Source organism: Stegodyphus dumicola, chromosome 8 (genome assembly GCF_044657685.1).
Source record: "Stegodyphus dumicola isolate Sdum_Otavi_A_Nest chromosome 8, ASM4465768v1".
Taxonomy (NCBI): domain Eukaryota; kingdom Metazoa; phylum Arthropoda; class Arachnida; order Araneae; family Eresidae; genus Stegodyphus; species Stegodyphus dumicola.
In genome coordinates, this window is record NC_140775.1 from 87,796,940 (window position 1) to 87,820,873 (window position 23,934).

At 31.6% G+C, this 23,934-nt stretch overlaps 1 protein-coding gene and 1 long non-coding RNA gene across 3 annotated transcripts in view; one reads left to right on the plus strand and one right to left on the minus strand.

The window, feature by feature from the left end:
• Nucleotides 1-1,196: 1,196 nt before the first annotated feature.
• On the minus strand, nt 1,197-16,069 carry LOC146995898 (uncharacterized). Its single transcript, XR_015042621.1, has 2 exons — nt 15,900-16,069; nt 1,197-1,490 (listed from the first exon to the last, which is right to left on the minus strand). It is a non-coding gene; the product is annotated as an uncharacterized LOC146995898 (long non-coding RNA).
• A 153-nt stretch (nt 16,070-16,222) lies between these two features.
• Nucleotides 16,223-23,934, plus strand: part of LOC118185771 (putative inorganic phosphate cotransporter) — a 90,883-nt gene continuing 83,171 nt past the window's right edge. The window contains exon 1 of one of the 2 annotated variants that reach the window (XM_035355680.2): nt 16,223-16,345. Coding sequence is in view for 1 of the 2 variants with exons in the window: in XM_035355679.2 (XP_035211570.1) it covers nt 18,582-18,594 (13 nt within the window). In the remaining variant the exon portion in view is untranslated. Of the gene's footprint in view, nt 16,346-18,464; nt 18,595-23,934 lie in introns of those variants that run through there. The other variant, XM_035355679.2, reaches the window with a different exon arrangement.

Sequence of the window (23,934 nt, forward strand, 5' to 3'; positions counted from 1 at the left end):
AAACAAGTATGATTGAAATAATACAGTTTGAAAGAACATGCCAGCTTTACATATATAAAAAATTCAACTGCATTTGCTCTTGGTTGATTATAAAAGTATTATATATTTCGAAAGATTGTAACACAAGTCTTTCTTTTTCAAGGGGTAAAATCAGTTTGAATAAATTGAGCAAAACTGTGTTCTTTTATTATGAAACTCAGTTACTTAATCGATGTTGCTGTTAATTTTTTTTTTTTTTTTTTTTTTTTTTTTTTTTTTTTTTAAGTTTAGGATATTAGAAAGGGTATAGAAAGTATTTTTCTGTCTTAAATTTAGCAGTAATACCAAGTATTATAGCAATTAAACTGGAATGTTCACTAAGTATTAATAATTAAATTCACATGCAGGTTCACAAGTATTGTAAATAAGCTGCAAAATAAATTCTAATAGTAACTGTGGAATGATTTCAACCATTATAATTTCATTTTTATGTAGCTTGACCCTTGAGATTTAATTTTGAGTTCTGTTAAGGTAATTAAACCTATGCAGGGAAATCTGCAAAAAAATGGGCTTACGCTTTCAAAACACTGTCATAGTTGTAAACAGAAAATTATGAATTTGCTGCGTCTGAAAAAAATTTAGTAGACAGATCTGAGAAAAAAAGGGAGTCAGAACTGAGTAGGGACCTATTACATTTAAAGGTAATTTGTAGGGTTTCCCTTAGTTCAAATAACCAATTATTCAAATTCTAAAATTGTTAAATTCTAAAATTGTTGTTATTTTTCCTGAACTCCTCAACTTCCCCTCGCATTTTCTCGCCAGAATGTAAATTTAAAGTTAAGGGAAGTGAGTATTTAAATGGGTGAATCTTAGAGTTTATTCAGAGCGTGTTTTCGCTAGCCAGCGCACGTTTCGTTTCTGACCTTACTGTTACTCGGAGTTGCTGATACGTCTTTTGGCCATTTGAATAATTATCATGCCTGCTAGGTTATCTAATCAACCTAGTTATCCGCAACTTAAAGTGCTAGCCTAGCACTACCCTTTTTAGACTTGAATTTATTTGTGTATCAAAGCTTTAAGTTCCACCGCAAGTTGTCGGTGTTATTGTAAAGCACGAAGTACGAAGTATATCATATTAATATATATTATATATATAGTTCCTTTGTTGCAATTATTGGAAAGAATATTAATTTCTACAATGAAACTGTACACCTTCAAACAGCCAATAAATATGTCAATTTTCAAGCATCATTCAATTACATAAGATTAAAATTTAGAACTTTCTTTACAAACAGGGCGTTTCGAAACCATCTTTAAATGCCATTATAAGCCGTTGGTCCCCATTAGGGGAGCGAAGCAGGTTGTCTTCTTTTATGATGGCTGGAGGTCCTTTCGTCAATTTCATAACTACACCAGTTATACGCTGCTTATGCAACAACGCTGCACTTGGTGGATGGCCAACGAGCTTTTATGTACCTGGTCAGAATTTTTATTTACTGTATGATTCAGCACTGCAAGAAAAATTAGCAAAGTTACAAAATTGGAAAGAGTAATTTATATTTCTTAATATGTATTTTCTCACTCTCAGTCATCAGCAGCCTTGAGGTAAAATCGCTGTATTTAGACCTGGGCTAGAATTCTGGCTAGCGGGCTGACTACGTGAATGCTTTTAAGGTATTCCCCATGTTCAGCGAGAAAATGATGCATTTGTTCTTAAAACGTGTACTACGAAGACATCTCTTCCTTTAAGCAGCAAACGTTCATGTCCTTTCCGTAATCCAAATAATACAGTCATATCTTATATATTCAAGAACAAAAAATTTTCATATAGAACAGAACATGCGAAACAACTTTGCTCTGTCTTATTTTCTACTTAAATCTGATATAACATTCTTCCTCCTCTTTAAAATAAAATGTTTCTAAATATATGTTTTGCAAAATGTAGTAATTGGAAGTGAACTAACTATAAGATAACCTAAAAAATTTAAAAGCCTTTAAGGAAGAATGGAAAATAGAGCCCTATTTATTCACAAAATGTTTATTTACATTTTTAATTCAAAGCATTTTGTATTAAATTAGATAATCAAGGAGAATATGAAATTAGGTACATGCAATCGTTTCATATTAAGAAAATTTGATAAATAAATAGATAAATAAATAAATTTAAATTTAAAAAAATCGAAAGGTTTCAGATGTTAACGGTCGCCCGCGAGGGCTTGCTAAGGTTTTTATGCTTTTGCTGAGCTCGCAGTCTACCAGTCTGCTCTTGCACTCACTGCTGCTAACCCATTTATTTTGTCTTTTTAAATTTATTATTAAACATCGTTTTCTTTGTGATTACGCAATGTGCAGTTTAACAAGAAAATTTCAAAAATTTAAAAACTGCACAGCAGCATGTATTTAGAATATCCGATGCAGTGTTAAGTGTTGCATACATCTTTATATTTTTTTAGTCTTCGTCAATTCATCATATCAATATTCAGTTTTCAAAGTAAAATGTCTAAATAGATATCTTTTTTATGTATTTGTAATATTATCTTTTTACATGTAAACGTTATTTATTAAATACCACGGTCTTCGCACTTGCGTCATATAACATTCAATTCAACAGCAAAATTACAAAACCATTTAAAATAACATATCTTTAGAATTCTATCAAACTTTTATTTGTTTATATTTTTATAGGGATAAATTTATTCTTAGAAAATATATCAGATTGCATAATTAGTTCTTCCACGTTGAGGTTTAATTTTGTTTGAAAATAATTTTTAATGAGCCTTACTTATTCAGATATTTAGAATATTTCTTCCGTGATAGGTGTCATCTGCTGCATATGGTTCATGGGGGCTTGGGTATATTTGATGAGTGATACGCCCTTCGAACATCCACATATTTCTCAACGGGAATTACATTATTTTCAAGAACATGCGAAGGAAATTGCTCAAGTAGTAAGAAGTACTATTATTTCATATTACATATTTCACTGTTTTGCATCGTTATAATTTTTCCGCTTATCATTACAGTAAATCCGAATCATTTTCGATCATGTCAGTTATTGAACTCTACAGCCCAATTTAACATATATAGATTACGTTAACTGTGGCTAAAAACTATCTTATGGATCTGTATGTAATTTGAAGCATAAATTTATGCAGATATAATATGCCAGCGGCTAAAATAGGAAGACTGCATGAGAAAATGTTGAAATCATGACTTTTATAAATCATCCCTTTACACTTTGATGGCACTGAAATATTCAATGCTAATATTTACATTGAAAGAATATAGGATATCTGCGAGATGAAATATGACTTTACAACGTTCCATACTTTTAATGACAGCATTGACAATGTTTTGTGGTAGTAATCACATTTTTAGTTAAAGGGAGTTTAAAGCTCAGAAACCGACGAGATCCCCACGTTTACAAAGCAATTTGAATGCATAATTTTGATTTATCTCACCGTCAACGTATTATGAACTGTGACATACAATTATTGCCACGTGTTTAACAACGATCAAAGGATTTGTTATGACAAACCACGGAAGACATATCTAACCAAGGGAGATCTAGCCCTTGTAAAGAACGCTTTTAAAGAAATCGTGCATATAATCTTTGTGAAAATTAATTTCTTGTAAAAGTAGAGCTTATTGAAGTGTTCATTTTCATACCTAAACACAAATTTCAGTTTTAATTTAAATTTTCTATGCTATACTTTTCTAATATGTACTATACATGTTTTCAGGTACTCGGATCTGGTAATCTAATGATTGCATGCAATGAATTTTTTCTTTCCTCAATGATCTTTCAGTTTGATTTTCTCTGTGTGTACGAGCATTACCCTTAAATTAGACATCTGTATCAAATACAACCGCAAATCAAAGGCACTTGGCTGAAGAATTCCATTTCGATATTAGATTATGGTCTCTTATTAGATTATTATTAGATTATGCTAGAAAAAATGCTGCAATTCCTTGTTTCTGCACCTGCCCACACAAGCAAACTCCGTTCTGTACCAATTCACCAAAGCAGATCCCATATTCTCTTCATAGAAGAAACCGTCATTCTGAAAATTAAATATGGCTAGCTAGTCAGTTAAAAGTACTTAATCCCGCTGATTTAAGTTCCAGTCGCTATATTTATGGAGCTAGTTAAAGTGCGTTAAGATCCAAAATGCTGCAGAGAGGCACAAACAACTGGTCCCCTTATACGCAATATATTTTCACAAAGCCCACGAAATGTAATTTATTAGGGTATCCTTAAATCTCTTGCCAAAAGGGGGAACACACGAAGCAAGTTGTAGTAATATGCCTAAGTACCGCTAATAAGCAATAGTAGTAATACAGTTAACTACATACAGTAAACAACTATTGACTCTGGATGTAATTTCCAAATGCCCTATCTATGTCATTTAAGAATCATCTGTAAACTAAGTGGAGCAATAGCTCTAGTGAGCCACGGCCTGCAGTGCCTTTTTTCCTTTTTCTGCTTTCTTGACCTTTGGATCCTGGAGTGCATCAGCACATACCCTGGACAAGTGGTCATCTTGTCGCAGGACTCCCGGTGTTTAGTTCCCAAGCGAACTTGGTACTCATTTATCGACCCACTTACATCCCGAAAGGCTGAGTCAACTGTACTCAGCCCGGAGATCAAACCCAGACCTGTGATGCAACTGCGCGACGCGCTAGCTGCTATCATCTGTAAGCTCTTTGATAATGATTTCTGTATTGCTTTTGCTGCATTGTATTTGACGCTAAAATGAATGTTAAATTTTATCGCTCCATCAACTCTCTTCAACAAAACCCATTGTGCTTAAGACTGTCTCATGGTTTAGTTAGATTCGTGTACTCATTGTGTTTCATAATGTGACCAATTCACATTCCATACAATAGTCGAAATTCGCAGTTCCCAAGTCAGAATCTGCCATCTTTCCAAGATTTTCTGTTTCTAATGTGGAAATGTTCTTTTTGCAAATATCTTTTGCTCATTTGGAAGTAAGCTGTACTTTTAAAATACATGTAAATTTTACATTTTAATTATAGATGTTAAATCTAATAGTGTGATATTTTATTATTTACTTTAATTTTTAACAGCAGTGTATTACTATCAATAGATAAATATTTTATTTGAGACATTCAAGAACAGTAAAGGCTATGCATTTTTGTCACTTACGCGAAGTTATTAATATACATAAAGCAGATCTCAATAAATCCTTATTTCAACACATTTGAAAATTTACTTATGTTTAAACATAGGAACAAAATTTCAGTCGTCTTATACTAGCATTCTTTGACAGTAATAGCGCTTCATAGAGAAACCACTTTTTCTTTCCTCTTAAACCTTTTTCCAGTTATTTTGTTCTTCAAAATTATCAGCTATTATTTAATGTGTGCTCTTCGCAATCAGGAATCAGGATTTGATTATGAAGAGCTGCTGCTGATCGCAGAAGTTTCTATCCTTTTAATACTGATGAAAATTAAAGAATTTTTCTTTCATCTTTATAAATGACCTACTTTCATTAAAGTATATGGCAAAAATCTGTTTGAATACATCTGTGTTTTTGAAATTTTGAAAAGATAAATCCCAAAAATAAATATTTAAGGAAACTGAAAACATTTATTTTACTGTTTGATGAATCAAACTGATTGATCATAATCCCAAATTTGAATTACATTTTTAATACTTGTTGATTGAGTCTCAAAAATATTATTAAATTACGCATTCATCAAAATTAGTGATTCACTTACCATTTCGTTTTTCCTGTAAATTAAAAAACTGCACCAGTTTAACCAGCTTTTAACTTCTTGCTTTATATTATTGTCACTTTTACTAGGAAGCTAGCATTTTTATTTTTAAAAGACCATCAGAAAACCTGAATTTTAGATGAACTCGTGATTAATTAATTAAACCTACATTCTTGTTCGTCAAACTAAGAGAATTTCTAAATTTCACATTTCAGAACATAAAATTAACGTCCAAAAGCAGAATTAACAAATTTTTATTATTGATTTCTAAACTATAATTTATACTGTGCTTCGCCAAAAATTATATTATTAATCCCTTATCAACTGTGCTTTACTTTAGTAAGAAGAAAAGATGCTAAATAAGTTATTACGTAAGGGTTTGCTATCCTAAACTGAGCTAGACGTTAGAAGACTGTTTAGAAAATTATCCTCAAGTCTTGGAGTATGACAAAGTCAGGAAAAGGGTGTAAAGAACCATTTATTAACTCAAATAAAGTTTACAAATGGTATCAACTCGTGCTTATGAAAGTCAGCACAGTTGGCTTAACACAAAAGGTAATGGCTATCTTAAAATTAAATTAAGTTAAATTTAGTTTAATCGCTCCACAGATCAGTTACCGTGCAGACTGTCTGACTTAAAAGTCGGCGTAAACAAGCTAATGGCAAGACGCGCTCAACGCCACATAAATCTAATTGCTAGAGAAATCAAGATATCTACGTGGTCTTCAGGCAGGCAGAACACGTTCTCGTTTCACCTTCCAAAACCTTACGTTAAATAATAACTTCTTTTTACCTCATTTGAATACATGCGTGCTAGATCATTTACAATCTGGCAGGAAAATGGGATCTGAAAGCAAAAGCGATGGGAAAACTACTTTAGCATAAAATAACTGCTAATTAAATGAAATAAATCTCCACAAAGTTATCTTTCGTAAATTGTTTACTGCAGAAGCATTGGCGAAATTGCTTACCGTATTCCTTAAAATCAAGGATATTCAATAGAATCAATCAAGGATATTCAATAGAATCAATCAAGGGTACAAGTTTAAAGATTGAAGGAGCACCATGTTTAAGTCTGTGTAGTAGTAGTATATTTAAAGGTTCAATATCAAAGAATGCTGCCAAGTTGCTTGACGCTGTAACTTATTTTAAATATATTATCTGGCTGTTTCTTTAAGAGAAGGAGCACAATAATAATCTTATGTTGCGGCCAAAAGGAATGCATACAAGATTACCTCAATCATTCTGTTATAAATTATGAAAAAAAAAATCGATTACTGCTGTGAGAAGATAACATTCCATGTGTAAAGACTAAAGAACATTTTTTTTGTCTGCGCGTCGGATTACCCATAACAGTTATGTTATCTAGAAATACCTGAAAAGAATGTCAGTTTTAACCGCAAATATTGCCCTTCGTATTCTGACACTTTACAAGGAATTAAACTCTACTTCTTAACTAGTTCATCTTCTATTACTCAAATGTTGTGAAAAAATTATTTGGTGAGTTATTTGTACTAGCTTAACTCATAACTAAAACCAAATTATCTAACTATCTCTGCCAAACACGATTATCTTATTTTATTTTACCTCACCACTTGAAAGGGACAAAGTAAAATGTTACAAAATAAGATTGCCAGTAGTCTTGACTTGGCAGTGAAAGAAATAGTCCGTTAACAGTCTAGTTACAAATCAAAATACTTTCTAGGCGAGGCTCTAAGCTATGGATGTCAACTAAAACCTAGCCATATATCTTCACTTAGCAACCAACGTTCTTCTCGAGCAGCGGCTTAGCTAAAAGACAAGTAAGTGTACTAGGCGTTTACCGAAAATTGATCTAAACAAAAAATCTCGTTATGAATTCTTTTCCTAACTTTATTTAAACCGTTTCCCATTCAAATGTGCATAAATTTTCTGGAACGAGCTAGTCACTGATGCTAATGAGACACATAGGGAAGAGGAAAATTAAACTTGGTAATAAAACTCAGCTGTAATGTCACACTATTTCAAAGTTCATTCAGGTTCACCTACGATTCGACTCGTGTCGTTTCATGAAGACATTGCCGTTAACAGAAATTAGTTACTTGACTTATTAAGTTGGTTCTCTTTCTAATGGACAAACGGTTCCTTCGTAAATTTGAGAATGTATAGAACAGATATTTGTACAATTTTTTTTTTACTTTATAAAGGATAATATTAACTGTTCAACAAGTTCAGGTCCAACTTTGAGCCGTGTATGTGACATTCTTGAAGCTGAGAATTTCTGTTTCCTTATTTATGGATGATAATAATCTTTCTTTAGAGTTCTCGCGTAGTGCCTAAATAACAGGAAGAGTAAGATCGACCAAGTTTATATAGATATCAAAATACTCATTATATAGATATCAAGATAGTCATTTGGTGCGATTCATACCTAAATCCTCTTAAATATATGTGAAAGACTTTAGGAAACTCATTGTAGCTGACAGTTACGTCAATGGTGATTTTTTAATTTAAAATCTGACTCATAGCAAAATTAAATTTTTTCCCATGATATTCCTGAATAACCGCATAGTAAAGTCATGCCATTAGAAACGTTTAGCGTGAATAAAAATAATTTTTCATACAGGAGTTTTATTTTTCAGATTTAAAATTTCTTTTACTTTCCAGAATTTGCAGGCACCATGGAAAGACATCTTGACATCGATTCCAATAATAGCGTTGACATTTGCCAATACTGGATATTTGTTGGGATTTATTATCCTTGCACAACAGAAATGCCAAACTACCTCGAAAGTATTTTCCATTTCAGTATTCAACAAGTGAGTTCTGTATATTTCTTTCATTACAGTTTCTCTGCTCGAAGTCCACTCTGCACAAAAAAGAGAAAGGAACAGTTTAAAGTCTCTCGTACTAATGGGCCTATTGACGAAATTTAACTTAACGTTTTTCACGTCTCGAAAGCGTGACTTAAGATATATACTAGATTTATGCATTGTTTTTCTAACACAGGTATTTTGACATAAAATCAGACTTTTTCCGAAAGGACACACCTATTTTGTTTTTTCATATTTGGATTCTACGACTCAGATTATGCTTAAATACTAAATTTTATAAAATTTGTTGAGAAACTTACCGAGAAATCCAAAAATTTGGTTCACTTTTTTCAGTATGCGCCAAAAATAATTCACTTGGCAAAATTCTTAATTTATGGTAGCCTACTTTCCTTTCTTTTAAATCATAGTTATTATTTTTAGATCCGTAAACCACATTTCGCGTTATTACTGCTAAAAACAAAGATGCCAAATTTCAAAATAAATCACTATGTAAATTCCTGTATGTCTTAGGGATTCTGGATAAAATACTCTAACTTTTTGCAGGTATCATTAAAAATACATCTACTTTAAGTTGATGGTGAAACATTTTACAGGATATAATTCAAGAATGTTTTCGGGAAGTTTATAAATATTACTAAACATTACAAATTTAAAAAGCAAAATCAGAAAATATCTGCGAATTTTACATAGACTGAACCTATATTTCGAAATGTGAAAGAAGGAAACAAGTTTAATTAAAAAAAAAAAAAGAGAGATTAATAAATATGTACCAAATTCAATTAACATTGAGAAGTTCAAATTTGAGAACTAGTTTTTTAACAACTACTGGTGTAATTTTTACAAAACTTGACACTTTGGCATAATTGGAGTCATAGAATCAAAATAAGGAAAAAATATATATGTCATTTCAGAAAAATTCCAATTTTGTGTCAAAGTACCTATGTTAGAAAAATGCTGTGTATAAATCTAACATATATCCTAAGTCGCATTTTCGAGACATGAGAACCGCAAGTTAAATTTCGTTAATCGGCCCTATAGAACGGGAGACATAAAAGTGTCCCTTTTTAGAGTTTGCAGAATGTACATATAATCTTATGTTAACATCTGCAAATTAAATTTAAAGTATATAAGTGGAAAAATAAATTAAATCAAACACATGTATTAAATTGTTTATTTGAATAATATTCAGATAAGAAGAAATTTTCATTTACATTATTCCTCAATAAACATAGACTTCATTTCATATTATCGTGTGACTTCTCAAATGTGCTGCAGTTAAGTGTATGAGGCAAGGGCTAAACTGAAGTAAGTATACATAAAATATATATCTAAATTAAACATGCATTTGTTTCTTAAAAATTTATATTTTAAAAGTCAGAACTGCAAAGGCCACTCGAATCTCGAATTTAGAGATTTCAAGATTAAAAATTATTTGCTGTTATAGAAGCAAACAACTATTTTGTTTGTCGAAGTGATTGAACATTTATTTGAAATTAATGTGCAACAAAATTTTAATTTTAGCGAATAAGGGCTAATGCTAAAATTGGCATTCAAGTGTTACACTTACTAATAATATAGATATCAAAGCAAAAGAAATGATATTTGCACATCTGGTCCTTAAAGATATTTCTTATTTCATAAGTGTCAAATTAATATATCTTACAAATATATTTATAACAAGTACCTGTTACGTAAACTCAAGTAGCACTTTCTAAAAGTAATTTTTAGAACGTCGCAGTTGGAGTAGAGATATTCCATAGGTAGTTATACTACACTTAATAATAATGCAAAATCATAAATTAATGATAAATCATAAATATTAATAAATAACCAGTTATTTGTGTCATAACCTTATGGTCCTTAAAGATGAAATTACTTATGAAATAAGAAATTATTACTTATGAAATAAGAAATAAGAAATATGATTACTTATGAAATAAGAAATATCTTTAAGGACCATAAGGTTTTATAACCAGTTAATGATAAATCATAAATTAATGATAAATCATAAATTAATGATAAATTATAAATTAATGATAATGCAAAATCAGGCGAAAGAAGAGTTAGAAGCAAAACAAATTTGACTTTTTTGTAAAGCTTATTTATTAAACAAAAAGTAAAGAGCAAAACAAGATGCTATATGTTTGATATTATTAAAAAAATTACCGATTTTGTCTCCCTGGAGCAAATAACAAAAAAAAAAAAAAAAAAAAAAAAAAAAAAAAAACCTATTTACAAAAAAAAAACAATATTACATCGTTGGTATGATTGTTAATACATTGTATGTCTCCCAGACGATGCAATACAGTCCGTACAACGCCTAGGCATGCTGAGTATCAAATTATCGATCTGATCTTGGGGGATATTACACCACTCAAAAAGCAATGCTCTCTGAAGTTCAGGTAGACATGTAGGAAGAGGTTGACGGGCTGCAACTCGTCGGCCAAGAATGTCCCACACGTGCTCTACTGGATTCAAGTCCGGTGAGAGTGCTGGCCAGTCCATACGGGTGATATCCTCCGATTGAAAGCATTCGCTTACGATGTTTGCACGGTGAGGACGGGCGTTGTCATCCATAAACACAAATTGTGCACCCATGGCACCCCGAAACAAACGTACATGTTGTTCCAGAATGACGTTCCGATAGATTTGGCTTGTCATGGTTCCAATTTGAACATGCAGGTCAGTTCTGGAACCCAGAATAATTCCACCCAAACGAGCACTCCTGCACCACTGTAACGGTGTCGTTCAATGATGTTTTCTTGGTGGTAACGGGTACCTGGAGCTCTCCATATGAAACATCCCACAAGCCCACTGTTGCGGTGTCCACAATGCATGCTCTCTACTCCAGGCTAACCGCAGGCGACAGTGAGTTGCAGTAAGTGGAACGCATCTGACAGGTCTACGAGCATATAGACCAATCTGCCCGAAGCGTCTGTACACGGTCTGCCTTGAAATTGTCATACCAGTGGCTAAAGAGAGCTGACGAGACAGGTCTGAGGCTGTGCTCCGCCTGTTTCTTTTGGCAGTAACTGCCAAATACCGGTCCTCATTCGGCGTTGTAACTCTGGGGCGACCTGTGCTGTAACGTCTACTCACATTACCATCATCTTGGAATCGTTGGAAAAAGCCTGAAGATGACACTCTGGGCAATTCCAAGTGCGTCTGATACTTCTAGTTGGGTACGCCACATTCCAGACGGCCGATAATTCTACCACGTAAAAAATCATCCAAATGCGTCCTTTGTGTCATAACTATTCCGTTATTGCACTAAAATGCTTATAAAGCGCCTGCGAACAATTTTACTTCTTTGTCTGTATTCCTTACACTCTCGTCATTGTGACGTACCATCGGTGTCATGTACAGCCTATAAAATTGTGCACGTTTTGGCTGCACTTCATTTGATCTTATTTCCTCAAATTATTTTAATTTAATTAACCGATCCCTCAAGGAAGCTTAAAATGACATCCAAAATTCCAAATTTTAAATTTAAACATGCCGGTCAGTTTTTGTCTTACGGGAGTCAAACTTCTTATAATTTTATTTTTTTCATAACGAATGTAAAACTTTCCCAAAATATACGTAACTTGAAGACCGCATTAAAACTTATACTTCGCTATATAGCGAAAATAATAGTTTAAATTTGATAATGCCAAAATATGAATATTTTCGTCTTTTGAAACATTTCTGTAATTGAGAGTATATGAATAAGACAAAAGATTGAGGGAGGTGTGCAACTTGATGTTAAACAGTCCCAAATACAAAATTTCAACGTTCTACTGTTAATCAATTTTGAGTTATGCGAGATATATACATACATATTTAACATACAGACATCAGGAGAAAAAAGTATTTTTCGAATCTATTTTATAATCCGTTTTGGAAAACGAGTCCTTTATTCTGTGCATATGTACAGATGATCCCCCCCCCAAAAAAAATCGTCCGAATGAATTCGGGCAGTCAAAAGGAATATATCCGTTGAAATATAATACCCGAAATTTTTCACGATTACAATACTTTCTTTACTTTCGTACAGGGAAGAAGAAATATTGAAAATGTCTGAATAGCTGTTTATTCATAATGTTTTATCAAAAATTTATTTGTAACTGTTCTGTTAGTTTAAATTGTTGCAGGAGAAATCTCCATCATACGTGACTGGAATAATTTACCTTGTCAGCATTACTTGCTTTTTCAGGCATTAAACTATGATAACGAATTAGAAATAATTATGTGTTATTATTGTTGTATTCTTGCTTATTTGAATCATATATTAGCTCCATAAATTCATCATGGCCAAAAGAAAGAAACTGTCTGTTGACATCGCTTGTCATTGGCCAAGGCATGGGACTCTTTATAGGTAAAAGAACAATTTTGTCTAACTTCGAGCTAATTTTGATCGAGAGCATCCTAGAGAATGGAATCCATAGGTCGCGTACTTCCTCCCTGTTTACCATCAAGCTCTCCAGAGAAATTTTGGGTCGACAGATTTTAAGTGGTCCCTATCATAAAGACATAATGCATTCACAAGCATTGATGCTTTAGCCAGGATTCGAAACCCGGGCGTGATGACACGAGAGTCGGCTCCTCTAATCTTCATGTAAAAACGCAGAAATACAGAAATGCTCTGTACAAGGAGGCAGAAATAATCATATAATTCTAATGATGAATTTAAAAACTTTTACCCATTTTTTGGTGCAGTTTAATGGTTAACCTATGAGTCTAGGGCATGAAAAAAAGAGGTCGATTCCCAGTAAGGACATAGCTGGATTTCAACAAGCCTTAGCTCTGAAATCTTTCTTAGTATTTTAATAATGGAACCTAAACTAAAAGAATAAGAGAGATGGATGGTAATTTATCACTGACTTAAATTAATCGACTAATGATCATTTTTTGTCCTGGATGCATTTTAAGTAAAGAGTTAAAAGTCTTATTCCCACGTACTCTTATAATCGAATTATTGGTCTAACAGTCCGTCATTCTGAAGACTCGAGTAGAATTTCTGATGAGATTACAATAAAAGTTTTCACAAATCCTCCCCGTCCCCCCCCAAAAAAAAATAGCATCTCTATAATGCTGCCTAATCTCAAAACTTAATTCAATGGATGTTAACTCAGCATCAGCTTGGGTTGGTTAAATTCTATTTTTAGATGAGGACGGTATATGTAAGAGTTAAATCCATTCTTCTCATACGATCTTGTGTTGTAGTAGTCAGCCTCTATGTCCGGTACTTTGAAGACCCGGTTTGATTGCCTTAAAGAGCACAATACATTTTTCAAGAAAATTCGGCTTCGAAACATTTTATATTTCTTTAGACTCTTTTTAATCTTTATAATTTCTTTATAAAGTTATAAAATATGCACTCAGGATTTCGACATTTACAAACAAAATTAAAAGATCTTCACAATCCTTTCTAGCATTTGTTTTTTAAATCGATCTCCAAATAGTTATAATTATCACTATAACTAAAAGCTAGCTTCATTCCACCCGATTTTGGTCTCAGAAACTCTAAAGACTTGCTTCATTTTCGCAAATTTATGAAGGGTTATTCTCATCTACTCTCTTGTATTTCGGATTGCATTTCGTGCGGTTTGAGCAGATGGGTGGATGATTGGTGACTGATGGCACATTGCCTGAAGAAGTCATAATGCGTTCGTGCATACATCAATCATTTCGTGAAAATGATTAGATAGATATCACTGCAGTAGATTTCATGATATTTAATTTTTTTAAACCTGACTTTCTTCCTTGTTTTCTATTTAACAGATGCATTCAGAATTTCTGCCTTTTCTCTTGCTTTCAAAAAATCCACACCCATAATATTTTTCAATTATTTTCTGTACATGAAAGCGTCATTGTTGGCAGTCAGGTAGAGAGATTTCCTTTTCCTCAATAATCTTACAAAATTTTCTTCAAACAACATTTTTTTTTTTTTTTTTTTTTTTTTTCCAAAATTTGCTTTTTAAAGAAGAAAGACCCATCTCAGTTGTCCTTTATACATGTAATATCTTCCTGATGACCTTCAGGCAAAATAGTGCTATGAAAGCTATAAAAGAAATTAAATTTTCATATACATTTACTCTGACTTGAATAAAATCGTCTACGGAAACGTTACATTAAGAGATAACTAAAGAACTACTTAAGAACTAATTTGATTGCTTTGCACAATATTAAACATTAAAATATAAAAGTTGCTTTGATTAATGGTTGAGTATTAACTGAATCAGAAGTGCAACTATTTTCATCAGAAATGAAATTATACTTCTTATTATTAATACTTTAAAAACAGCTTTTCAGCATTATAAATTCAGATGGGAGATTTATAAAACTTGCCTTATTTTTTATAAGACAAATTCGAAATATTATGCTCTATACCAAAGCTCATTAATTAATTTCACTCAGATTCTTTTTATCGTCGATACTTTTCCCCGACCACAGGTATTAAACATAAAATAAAAATATAAAAATAAATATTTTTTTGGTAACTACATAGCGTGTTCACAAATTTTTAGAATGATTTTGAGCCGTTTAATTATTCTTTCAAATGTAAAGAGAATTTTTTTTAAAATGTTCAATCTGTTAGCCTTTTTTCTTGACTATAAGTTTGTATCGCGACTTCCACGGTAAAAAGAGCTTTTTGTTAAAATTTTCCAGAGGTATACATTTCATTCCTTTTCCACTTCTTACCATCAATCACGGTAGGTTTGCGCTTAGCAAGAGCTCTTTTGAAGAGACAAAAAGCATAATATTCCATAAGTGAAACGTCAGAGCATTTTGCAAGAATATGTTGAAAACTATATATGCAATAAATGTGTCAGTCTTCATTTTAACAAGGAATGCAGTGTTACTTTTCGAAGATGTCATGTCTCTTTGTCTTGACGATGTTTTACTCTTTGAAAATCAATGAGATAATAAAATGAAATTTCTTCTGCAAATATCGCACGCAACACTTTCTGTTGACAACGTTGAGTTGATTTTAACATTTTTTTCTACTCTTCTTATTTTATTTTTTCTACTCTATTCATAAAATTACTAATTGCTTCACCAATTATTGAAATATTTTGAACAAAGAACTTTATTGGTAGAAGCTGCATATATTTATGATATTTATGATTAACTGTCACCTCTTCGATAACCTCCTTAACAACAGGTTATCACATTTTTCATAAAATTTGAAAGTAAATATGAAATATTGCTATTGACGGAAGTTAATTTTTAAATTCCTGTTGAATTACACAATTCATGAGATTTTCTAAGAATTCTAAGAGCCTTGTTCTGAAGATTTTTCACTTTATTCCTGTATTTATGTATGTAAACAGGTAAATACAGGTAAACAGATAGACAGTTAAAGTGCTCTATAAAACTTACCTTTAAACAGGGGCGTAGCTAGAACTTTCAGCGCCCGGGGACAACTGAAGAATTTTCGCCCCTTTCTGTGTGCCAAGAGTGGAAAACATTTCATTAAACAATTTCGAAGCATCATTTTGGCGCCCCTTGATGCTGCGCCCGGGGACAGATGTCCCCCTTGCCCCACCATAGCTACGCCACTGCCTTTAAAGGTACCCTTTAAGGTGCTTTTATTAAAAGAGCTCCTAACTTTAAGAGTTTAATAATTTATCAACAGATGGCGCCACGAGTAATTTGTAAGCGTTCGCGAACAGAAGTTACTAATCTGATACAATATTTTATGTATTCATAGTGATGCTTCCTCTTTCTTTACTATTTTTAAATATAACGCTGGAGAATCTTGTAAGATTGCATTACCAGTGCATATAATGTGAATGAAAATCTTAGTTTTCTAAGATTTGTTCGAGGTATGTTAATTTTATTTTTAGACTTTGATATTAAAATTTTAAAAAAAATTGAGAAATTATTTTCACTTTTTTAAATGCTGAAATTGAAATTTGTATCTTAGTTAAAGGTTTACGCATTTTCAAGCATAGATTTCGAAGTTTGGAAAACTATTTGCGTTAAAGTTTTAGAATTAATAATTCAAATGTTTTTCAAACTAAGTAGTAAGCTTTCTTTTTATAGTTTTTCTAGAACTAGTTATATCTCCATTAATTATAAAATACTAATGAAGATATAACTAGTTTTTCACTATTTCATATTTAGTAAAATTTAATTAACGACTATGGTGCCCGAATTAAAATGCGGCTGATAGTAATTCTTCACCATCTTGATTCGGCCGACTGGGTCTCGCCTGCCTTTCTCCAATTGTTTTTGAGTGAGAGAAATGTAAGGAATTCAATTCATTTCTATCATATGTTCTTATAGTGTAGTGGTAAGCACATTCAAGTAACAGTCGGAAGGCTTCGGGCTCATTTCAAGACGTCAAGAACTCTTTGTCAAGATTTCAAACTTAATGTCTAATGATCTTGAAGTCTAATGATTCTGTCCGCAAGAAGCTTTAAATTTTTCATTAAAAATTGCAATTAAAAAAAAAATAAAAACCGGGTAAAGTTCAAAATTGATGTTGCCTATAGAAACAAAATTATCGTGAGTTTCACGTCAAAACAAAAATCTCTGTGTTTTTGCTGTTTTTACTTAAAGACATGTTCTACATTATCTTTTTTGTGATTTATGCCATATGAAATGGAAATATGAATATCCAATTAGAATTATTGTACGGAAGTTATGGTATGATTTTTCTCTCCTAGAATGTGACGAACATTTAAACGTATTTTTCTAGAAACAGAAGTTTATTTACTTGTGATTGTGGCGATATCTAAAAGAGAGAAAAATGCATTTTGAATGATGTAATTGATCGTTTAGTTCATTCAGTCTAAGAAACCAATGAACTTGCCAAACTAATTTAAAGTTCCCAGTCAAATTTAACCTAAAGTAAGTGTTCTTATCCTAAGAGATTACCCTGTCTGGTAGTCTGAAAAAAAAAAAAAAAAAAAAAAAAAAAAAAAATCACTATGAGCAATAAGGCTAACATTTCGTTATGACACAAGCAGTCTGAAGGGGAAGTGATCAAAGAGTGAATAAGACTGCCAAACAAATCAATCTATGCTTGGTTAACTAATCCAATTTTTACGACGGCATCCGCTTGTTATAAAACGCTTCTGCGTTTTCACTGTTACAGATTGCCGTCTTCTCAAGTGCTGATTATTTACGAGACAAAACGTCTTTGATCTCACAGATTTACAACATTTAGTTATGAAGCAGCGTCCTCTCAAATCCTGTTTTAGGAGATTAAACATGCAAGGTAATTTACACTAAATACACAGTCTTTACTGTAAGCTGGAGGCGATAGGGCATCTTGTGCACTTGCACATTTAGTACGTGTGTAACTTGGAAGGAAAGTGAAATTGTAATCTGCAAAAGAAATTCACTTTTTTTTTTTTAACTTTTCCCAGACACTTGACAGCAGTCTTCAAGGTTTGAAGTCTATCATTCTTTCTCACCGCAGTGTTTTGTTCTTTGGTGTTCCTTACTCATTGTGTTATAAAGTCTAGTCGTATTGGAACTTGATGATAAAAAAAATAAGGTAAGCATTCTTTTTCTAATGTTGGCGATACTTCTTGTTTGATAAGGAGGTATTGATGCTTGCTTTTAGAAAACAATTCAGTACTAGGTGTTCACATTTCAAACTCATCTGATGGATAGTTTGTTCAAAGTTATGAAGCTACATTTCATCAATACCCGGATATCCGTCGCTTTCATTTTTAAAAACAAAAGAATGATAGCCCTCTGTGTTTGGTAGATGCAGTTAATTAATCTGTGTAATATTGTTCGTCTTGATTCTTTCAAATTAAATAACTGCAGCAGAACAGTAGATAATAACCTACTGACATTTTTTATTCTGTTGTTGCTGTGATAGCGCTGCAATGCACACAGACATAATTTATATTGCAGCCATACTAGATATATCCTTGTGCATGAAACAAAGAACGTGCAACCCTGGAATATGAACTTCTGTCAGATGCAAGCAACTACGATAATCTAGAATTCAGTTTTATAATTTCATGCTTATCAACTAAATTATGTGCTTGTTTCATTGTAGGTTAGAGGTAGAATAAGTTAGAATTGCTAGATGGGTGCATGGAACGCAAAGGTAAATATACTCGCATCATTCTTCGTGTTATAAGGAAACAAGCCATAGAATTATAGTTTTGTATAAGGTCACTTTTATCACATAAAGTTGGTGATTTTTGTCAATATTAGCAATTTAAGTATAATATCTTAAAGCGTATTCTGAATTTTCAAAATCAGAATGCTACAGAACTCCAAATTTTTTAAAAATTATGTTAATGAATAGAAGTTAAAATTACTTATACTCATTCAGTAGTTTGCTATAGTATCTGCATATTAATATATTGTTAAATATCGCACAATAAGTAAAATAATGAAATGAACATAATAAAAGTTTAAGGTCTGAAATTCAGCAGGTTTAAGGTCTGAAATGGAAATTATCTCATGTAAAGTTTGCAAACAGAGTCATAGTTCAGTTTTATTTCATTTATGAAGATCTGCTATATTTTTAACCATAATCAGTAAATAAAAAAAATTAAAGAATTATTAATCCCTCTTACTACCAGGTAAAATTTGAACACTAGTGCAGTTTTAATGCTGCTATTGGCAAAGCGACTCAATCTTTCAAGTTTCACTTGTTACGAATATTGTTGTAGTTACGCATAGTAAACGTAAATAAGGCTGTTTTTAGTCTTGAGGGAAATACAGAAAATATTCAGTTCACGTAATCTTCAGGGATAATGTTAAATGTATTTAATAAAATTTTTGGAAAAGCTGGAATTAGGAGAAAAAAAATTTCTTTGCCTTTAAAAAGCTTTTAATTTCTCATTATTAGAATCAAGCTTTTCGAGTATTTCTTGGACAAGTTATAGAGTTTCTTAATGCAGGTAATTTATTTCACATTTTTCGATACACATTCTGTTTTGGGAAGGGCTTTTTATTTTCGTTTTCTTTGTGTATGGGCTTTTTGTGACTTATTACTGTGTTTTTATTTAAATAAATAGAGAATCTGGTGTTTCCTTTTATGGCATTCATATGAAATTTAACTGCAATTTATTAAATCACCTAAATTTATATTTTAAAAATTAAATTAAAAATCTAATTAAATCTAAATTAAACAAATCATCTAAATTAAAAAATTAATTATCTCAATTTTAAAAAGTTATAAAAACCTAAACAATAAGAAACATCCATGCTTCATGTTCATCGTTTTTATTTTCATCACATCATTTTCATCATTCGTTTCATTTCCGTAAAACATATAGTGTATTTTTATTACACTAACCGTATAACTAATTATATTCAACTGAAAATAAATCATTTATTATTGATGCAAGATAAAAAGAACTAAGTATTTATTGTTTCTTGTAATTTATTTAAGTTATTTAAAAATTATAAATGGTTAATTAATAATAGACGTAATTTTACCTGGCTATGAAATAATAAGCAGTGTACACAGTGGAACCTGGGATACCTAATGTTAATTTTTTGACAGCTGAATCATGCTTTTATGCATAATATAAAAACTGAGATTGATTTGGTTGAAAATTAAGTTTCTAATCAAAGATACTGAAAATTGTTTCAAAATTTAAATTTTAGGAAAGAAAAGAAATTCCGTATGAATGCTAAAATGTTCTTTTTTAGAAATGCTATAATATTTATAATATAATAGTTTTAGGGAACATTCTTTTTATGCTTCATAGGATTTTAATTCCATAAACTTATAAAAGAGTGATGTTTCTCAATAGGACTACCTTTTTCAAAGTCTCCGTTCGGACCATGATTTTAAAACAAATGATATTATTTGTTTGGGAACTTAACATACCATCATGTCCAATAGCTTTTCCAAAATCTTTTACAGTAACTTTTCCCTTGTTTAGTTTCTTTTTCAGTTACATCTACAGGAATTAATAACATGGTGCAGCATTAGAACAGTTTTGGCAGCAGCTGGTGAAGCTTTATGAATTGAGGTTTTTGATCCACATAGAATTTAATCTTGCTTTCAGTAGTGTGAGAAGATGCAGAATTTTGACAGAAAATTCCATCCTACTACGTTACGTTAGCTTTCGGGATTTTATATTTTCTCTGTATAGTGCTCTAAACTGAATTTTATCCCCTGGCAGTACGAAAGCAGTTTCGTTATTAATTTGTAAGTAGCTGAGCTTAATGGTGTCTTACCCGTTTTGGCCATTGCAAATGTATTGAAATCCTGACTTTCGATTTATATCTGCTGAAACGTTATAATTTTTGCTGTTATGAATTCGGGGCATCAACCAAGTCTTTTATGTACTGTTATGAATTTGTGCCCTCTATTTTATCGAAGTTCGAAGAGGGGCCATAAACGCTTCTTCCGTGCTTTTACAGAGTTATCACTGAGATGACGGCATTTATGTTTTTCGAGGTATTTTTTTCAGGGTGTGTATCACTTGCTGACGTACATTTGGGACTTAAGCTGTACTTGCTTATGCTGCAGGATTAGACTTTTGACATCATGTTTCAAAGCGATTTAAAGCACTGGTTTTATTAATTTGTTTCTTCGTTCTTCCTCTATATGATTTTTCATCTTGTCCTTCGCATAAATTAAAAAAAATTAAATCTAATCCCGACACTTCTCTTAAAGACGAGTTTCAAATTCTTAAACTGGCTGGTGTGCTCAAAGATACCATTAATCCTTTCTTTTTAAAATTATTTTGAACTTTTCTGTGGTTGCATCGAATTTCACAAATTCTGAAATTCACCAATTAACGTTTTCAAATCCATAATGAAAACATGAAAAGTGATCCTTAACAAAGTTTTTTTTTTTTTTTTTTTTTTTTTTTTTTTTTTTTCCGTGTATTATAACTATTTTAAAATCCTTCTGCAACCAAAGCTTAATCTTTAAAACAACATGTCATCGAAATTTAACATTCTGCTCTACTGCATTTCTGCGTCAACTGAAGGCCAACGTTTTTCGATCTCGGGAATTTTAAGTATAAAAAAGAAGTTATTAAATCACGTGAGTATTATGCAATGCAGGTTCAAAGACTTATCTTTATAGTACTTTTTCTCCTTTTGACACCGATGCAGATGCTTAAGTTATGATGATAAGATTGTTGTGCAACGTTATGAAGACTTTCTTGAAATTACGTCATAATTATGATAAAGAGCAAATTTCGTCGTAGTCTTTATCTTGCAGTCGATAACTTTCAATTTTTTAAACCTAGACATCTTTTGACAACTTCAAACCACTTTAAATTCATTTCTGAATAAACTTTAGAGGGATTTATATTAAATAAAAAGAAAGGGTGGGAGAAAGAATTTTTTGGAATTCTGTCCGGTGGTTTCTTAAACTCCCAATTATTCTCTTTTTCCCAAAGTGTGGTTATTTGGTGCGAGGTGCGGGTTCTATACCTGTCCAAGAAAGAATGGTATCTTTGAACGACTGGAGCTCCCTTTCATTTGTTTCGACGACGCTGCTATCTCGAGACCAAAATTTTTATATATTTTTCGTTTATTACCTTGGAGGGAAAAGGATTAAAAGGAACCGCTTTTTAAAAAGACAGTATTCAAAGAGGATACAGTGTTGTCCAGTGACGTACCCAGAAATTTATTTGGGGAGGTGCATATCATCATTACCATCAAAGATGCAATTTCTTTAGTTTAAAATTCCCACTTGGTAAAACTAAAGTATAGGCTATTTCAATCTTATTTATGTCGTATTTAAAACTGCTCAAGGAGTGATACAAGTTTTGTCAAGTTATAAAAATTTCAAAAGTTAAGAGCATTTAAGAAAATAAGAGAGATGCTATGAGACAAGGATTCCTACGTACCAGAATCGATGGAATTGAACATCATTGAAAAACTGATAAGGTGTTAATGCATTTAATTACTGAAAAATCTGTCACAATTTAAAAACTTCTTTAAAAAGTGCGAGTATGTATAATGAAATGAAAATTTCTATAAAGTTTTTCTGTAGTTTTTAAAGTATTATATTTATTCTCTGTTTTTGATTTTGCAAAATATTTAAGATTTCTTCACTGACAGGTATACTTTTATATAAGTATAACAAACAGAGTTCATTTAAACTCTTATCTCTGTTTTATGAGTTTATTTCAGCGGTCATCCTTTTATAATACCTTTTGAGTTTATATGTGGGATATTGTTTTAAAGTTTTGTTTGTCGATAACTTCTGCTTGGTGTGTAAAGTATCTGACACGTGTTCGACGCTTACAGTCTGTAAGGTTTTGCGTCAGAAAATCCATTTCGAGCCATCCATCCATTCAGCCCGTCCATTTGAACTCAATTTCAGATGTATTGTCTCTTAAGTAGTTTTTTTTTAAAATATTTCATAATTAAAAACAATCTTTTAGAAGTACATGACAATACCACTAACGCCTAGTTGGGACAAGGTGGGGCAAGTGAGATCTCAAGTGAACAACAAGTTGGAGCGTTAAATCAATTAAAAGTTTATGAATGCGTTTTTATAAAGATATTATGACAGTTAAGTTTTAACTCTGGAAGACATAAAGTCGTATCGAAAGAATTTTCAGTTGTAAACAATCCAGATTAATTAAGAGACGAGTTATTAATTTACTCTTGTAAGTGCTGAAGTTTCACGATAGTACTGAGTACCCTACATTAAAATGATTTGTTAGTTTTAACGCCCTAAGTTTATTATAATTAGTTGCTTAAACTAGCTTAAAAAACATGATGCTCCCGACATATATAATCCTACACTGTCTCCTTTTAAATCTGAACTGTAACTCTTATTGCTTTTTGCCACAGGAAGCTTTACATAGTCCATCAACATAGGCAGACTAGCAAGAATGTTTGGAAATGAAAGTGTTCCATTAGTCTTTCATCATTTCTCGTGTAAAATTTCCCACTGAATGAGAAGAGTAAGTTCGAAGATTTGTTTTGTTGCATCCGTATTTAATCTACTCCGACATTGTACAGCGTTTGATTATTTCTGAATTAGTTATATACACTGCTAGCAAATTAAACGAATCCGGACATTAGTCTGTCTCACTCTTTGTCATGACTGGAATGTAAACATGAGTTAAGACGTGACATATCTCTCTTTTTCTTTTTAGTTGTTCTATTGTTTACAATGAAACAATACAATGCATTGTTTAGTATATTAGTAGTATCAAATAAGTTGCTCAATCAGTTTAAATCAATGAGCAGTTTCAAATAATAAAATAATAATTTAATAATTAAAATATAATTTAATAATAAAAAAGTTCACAACTTTGAATTTGTTACAGAAACTTCAAGTTCTTGTTATTTCTAATTCAACTCATTGATATAAAAACATGCTTTTGTTCTATTAGTTATATTATGCTATTAATTAATTTGTTCTATTAACTACATTAAACAAGCTAAAATAATTATATGATATATACAATATATTTTTAAAAGATACTTTTTTTTTTTTTTTTTT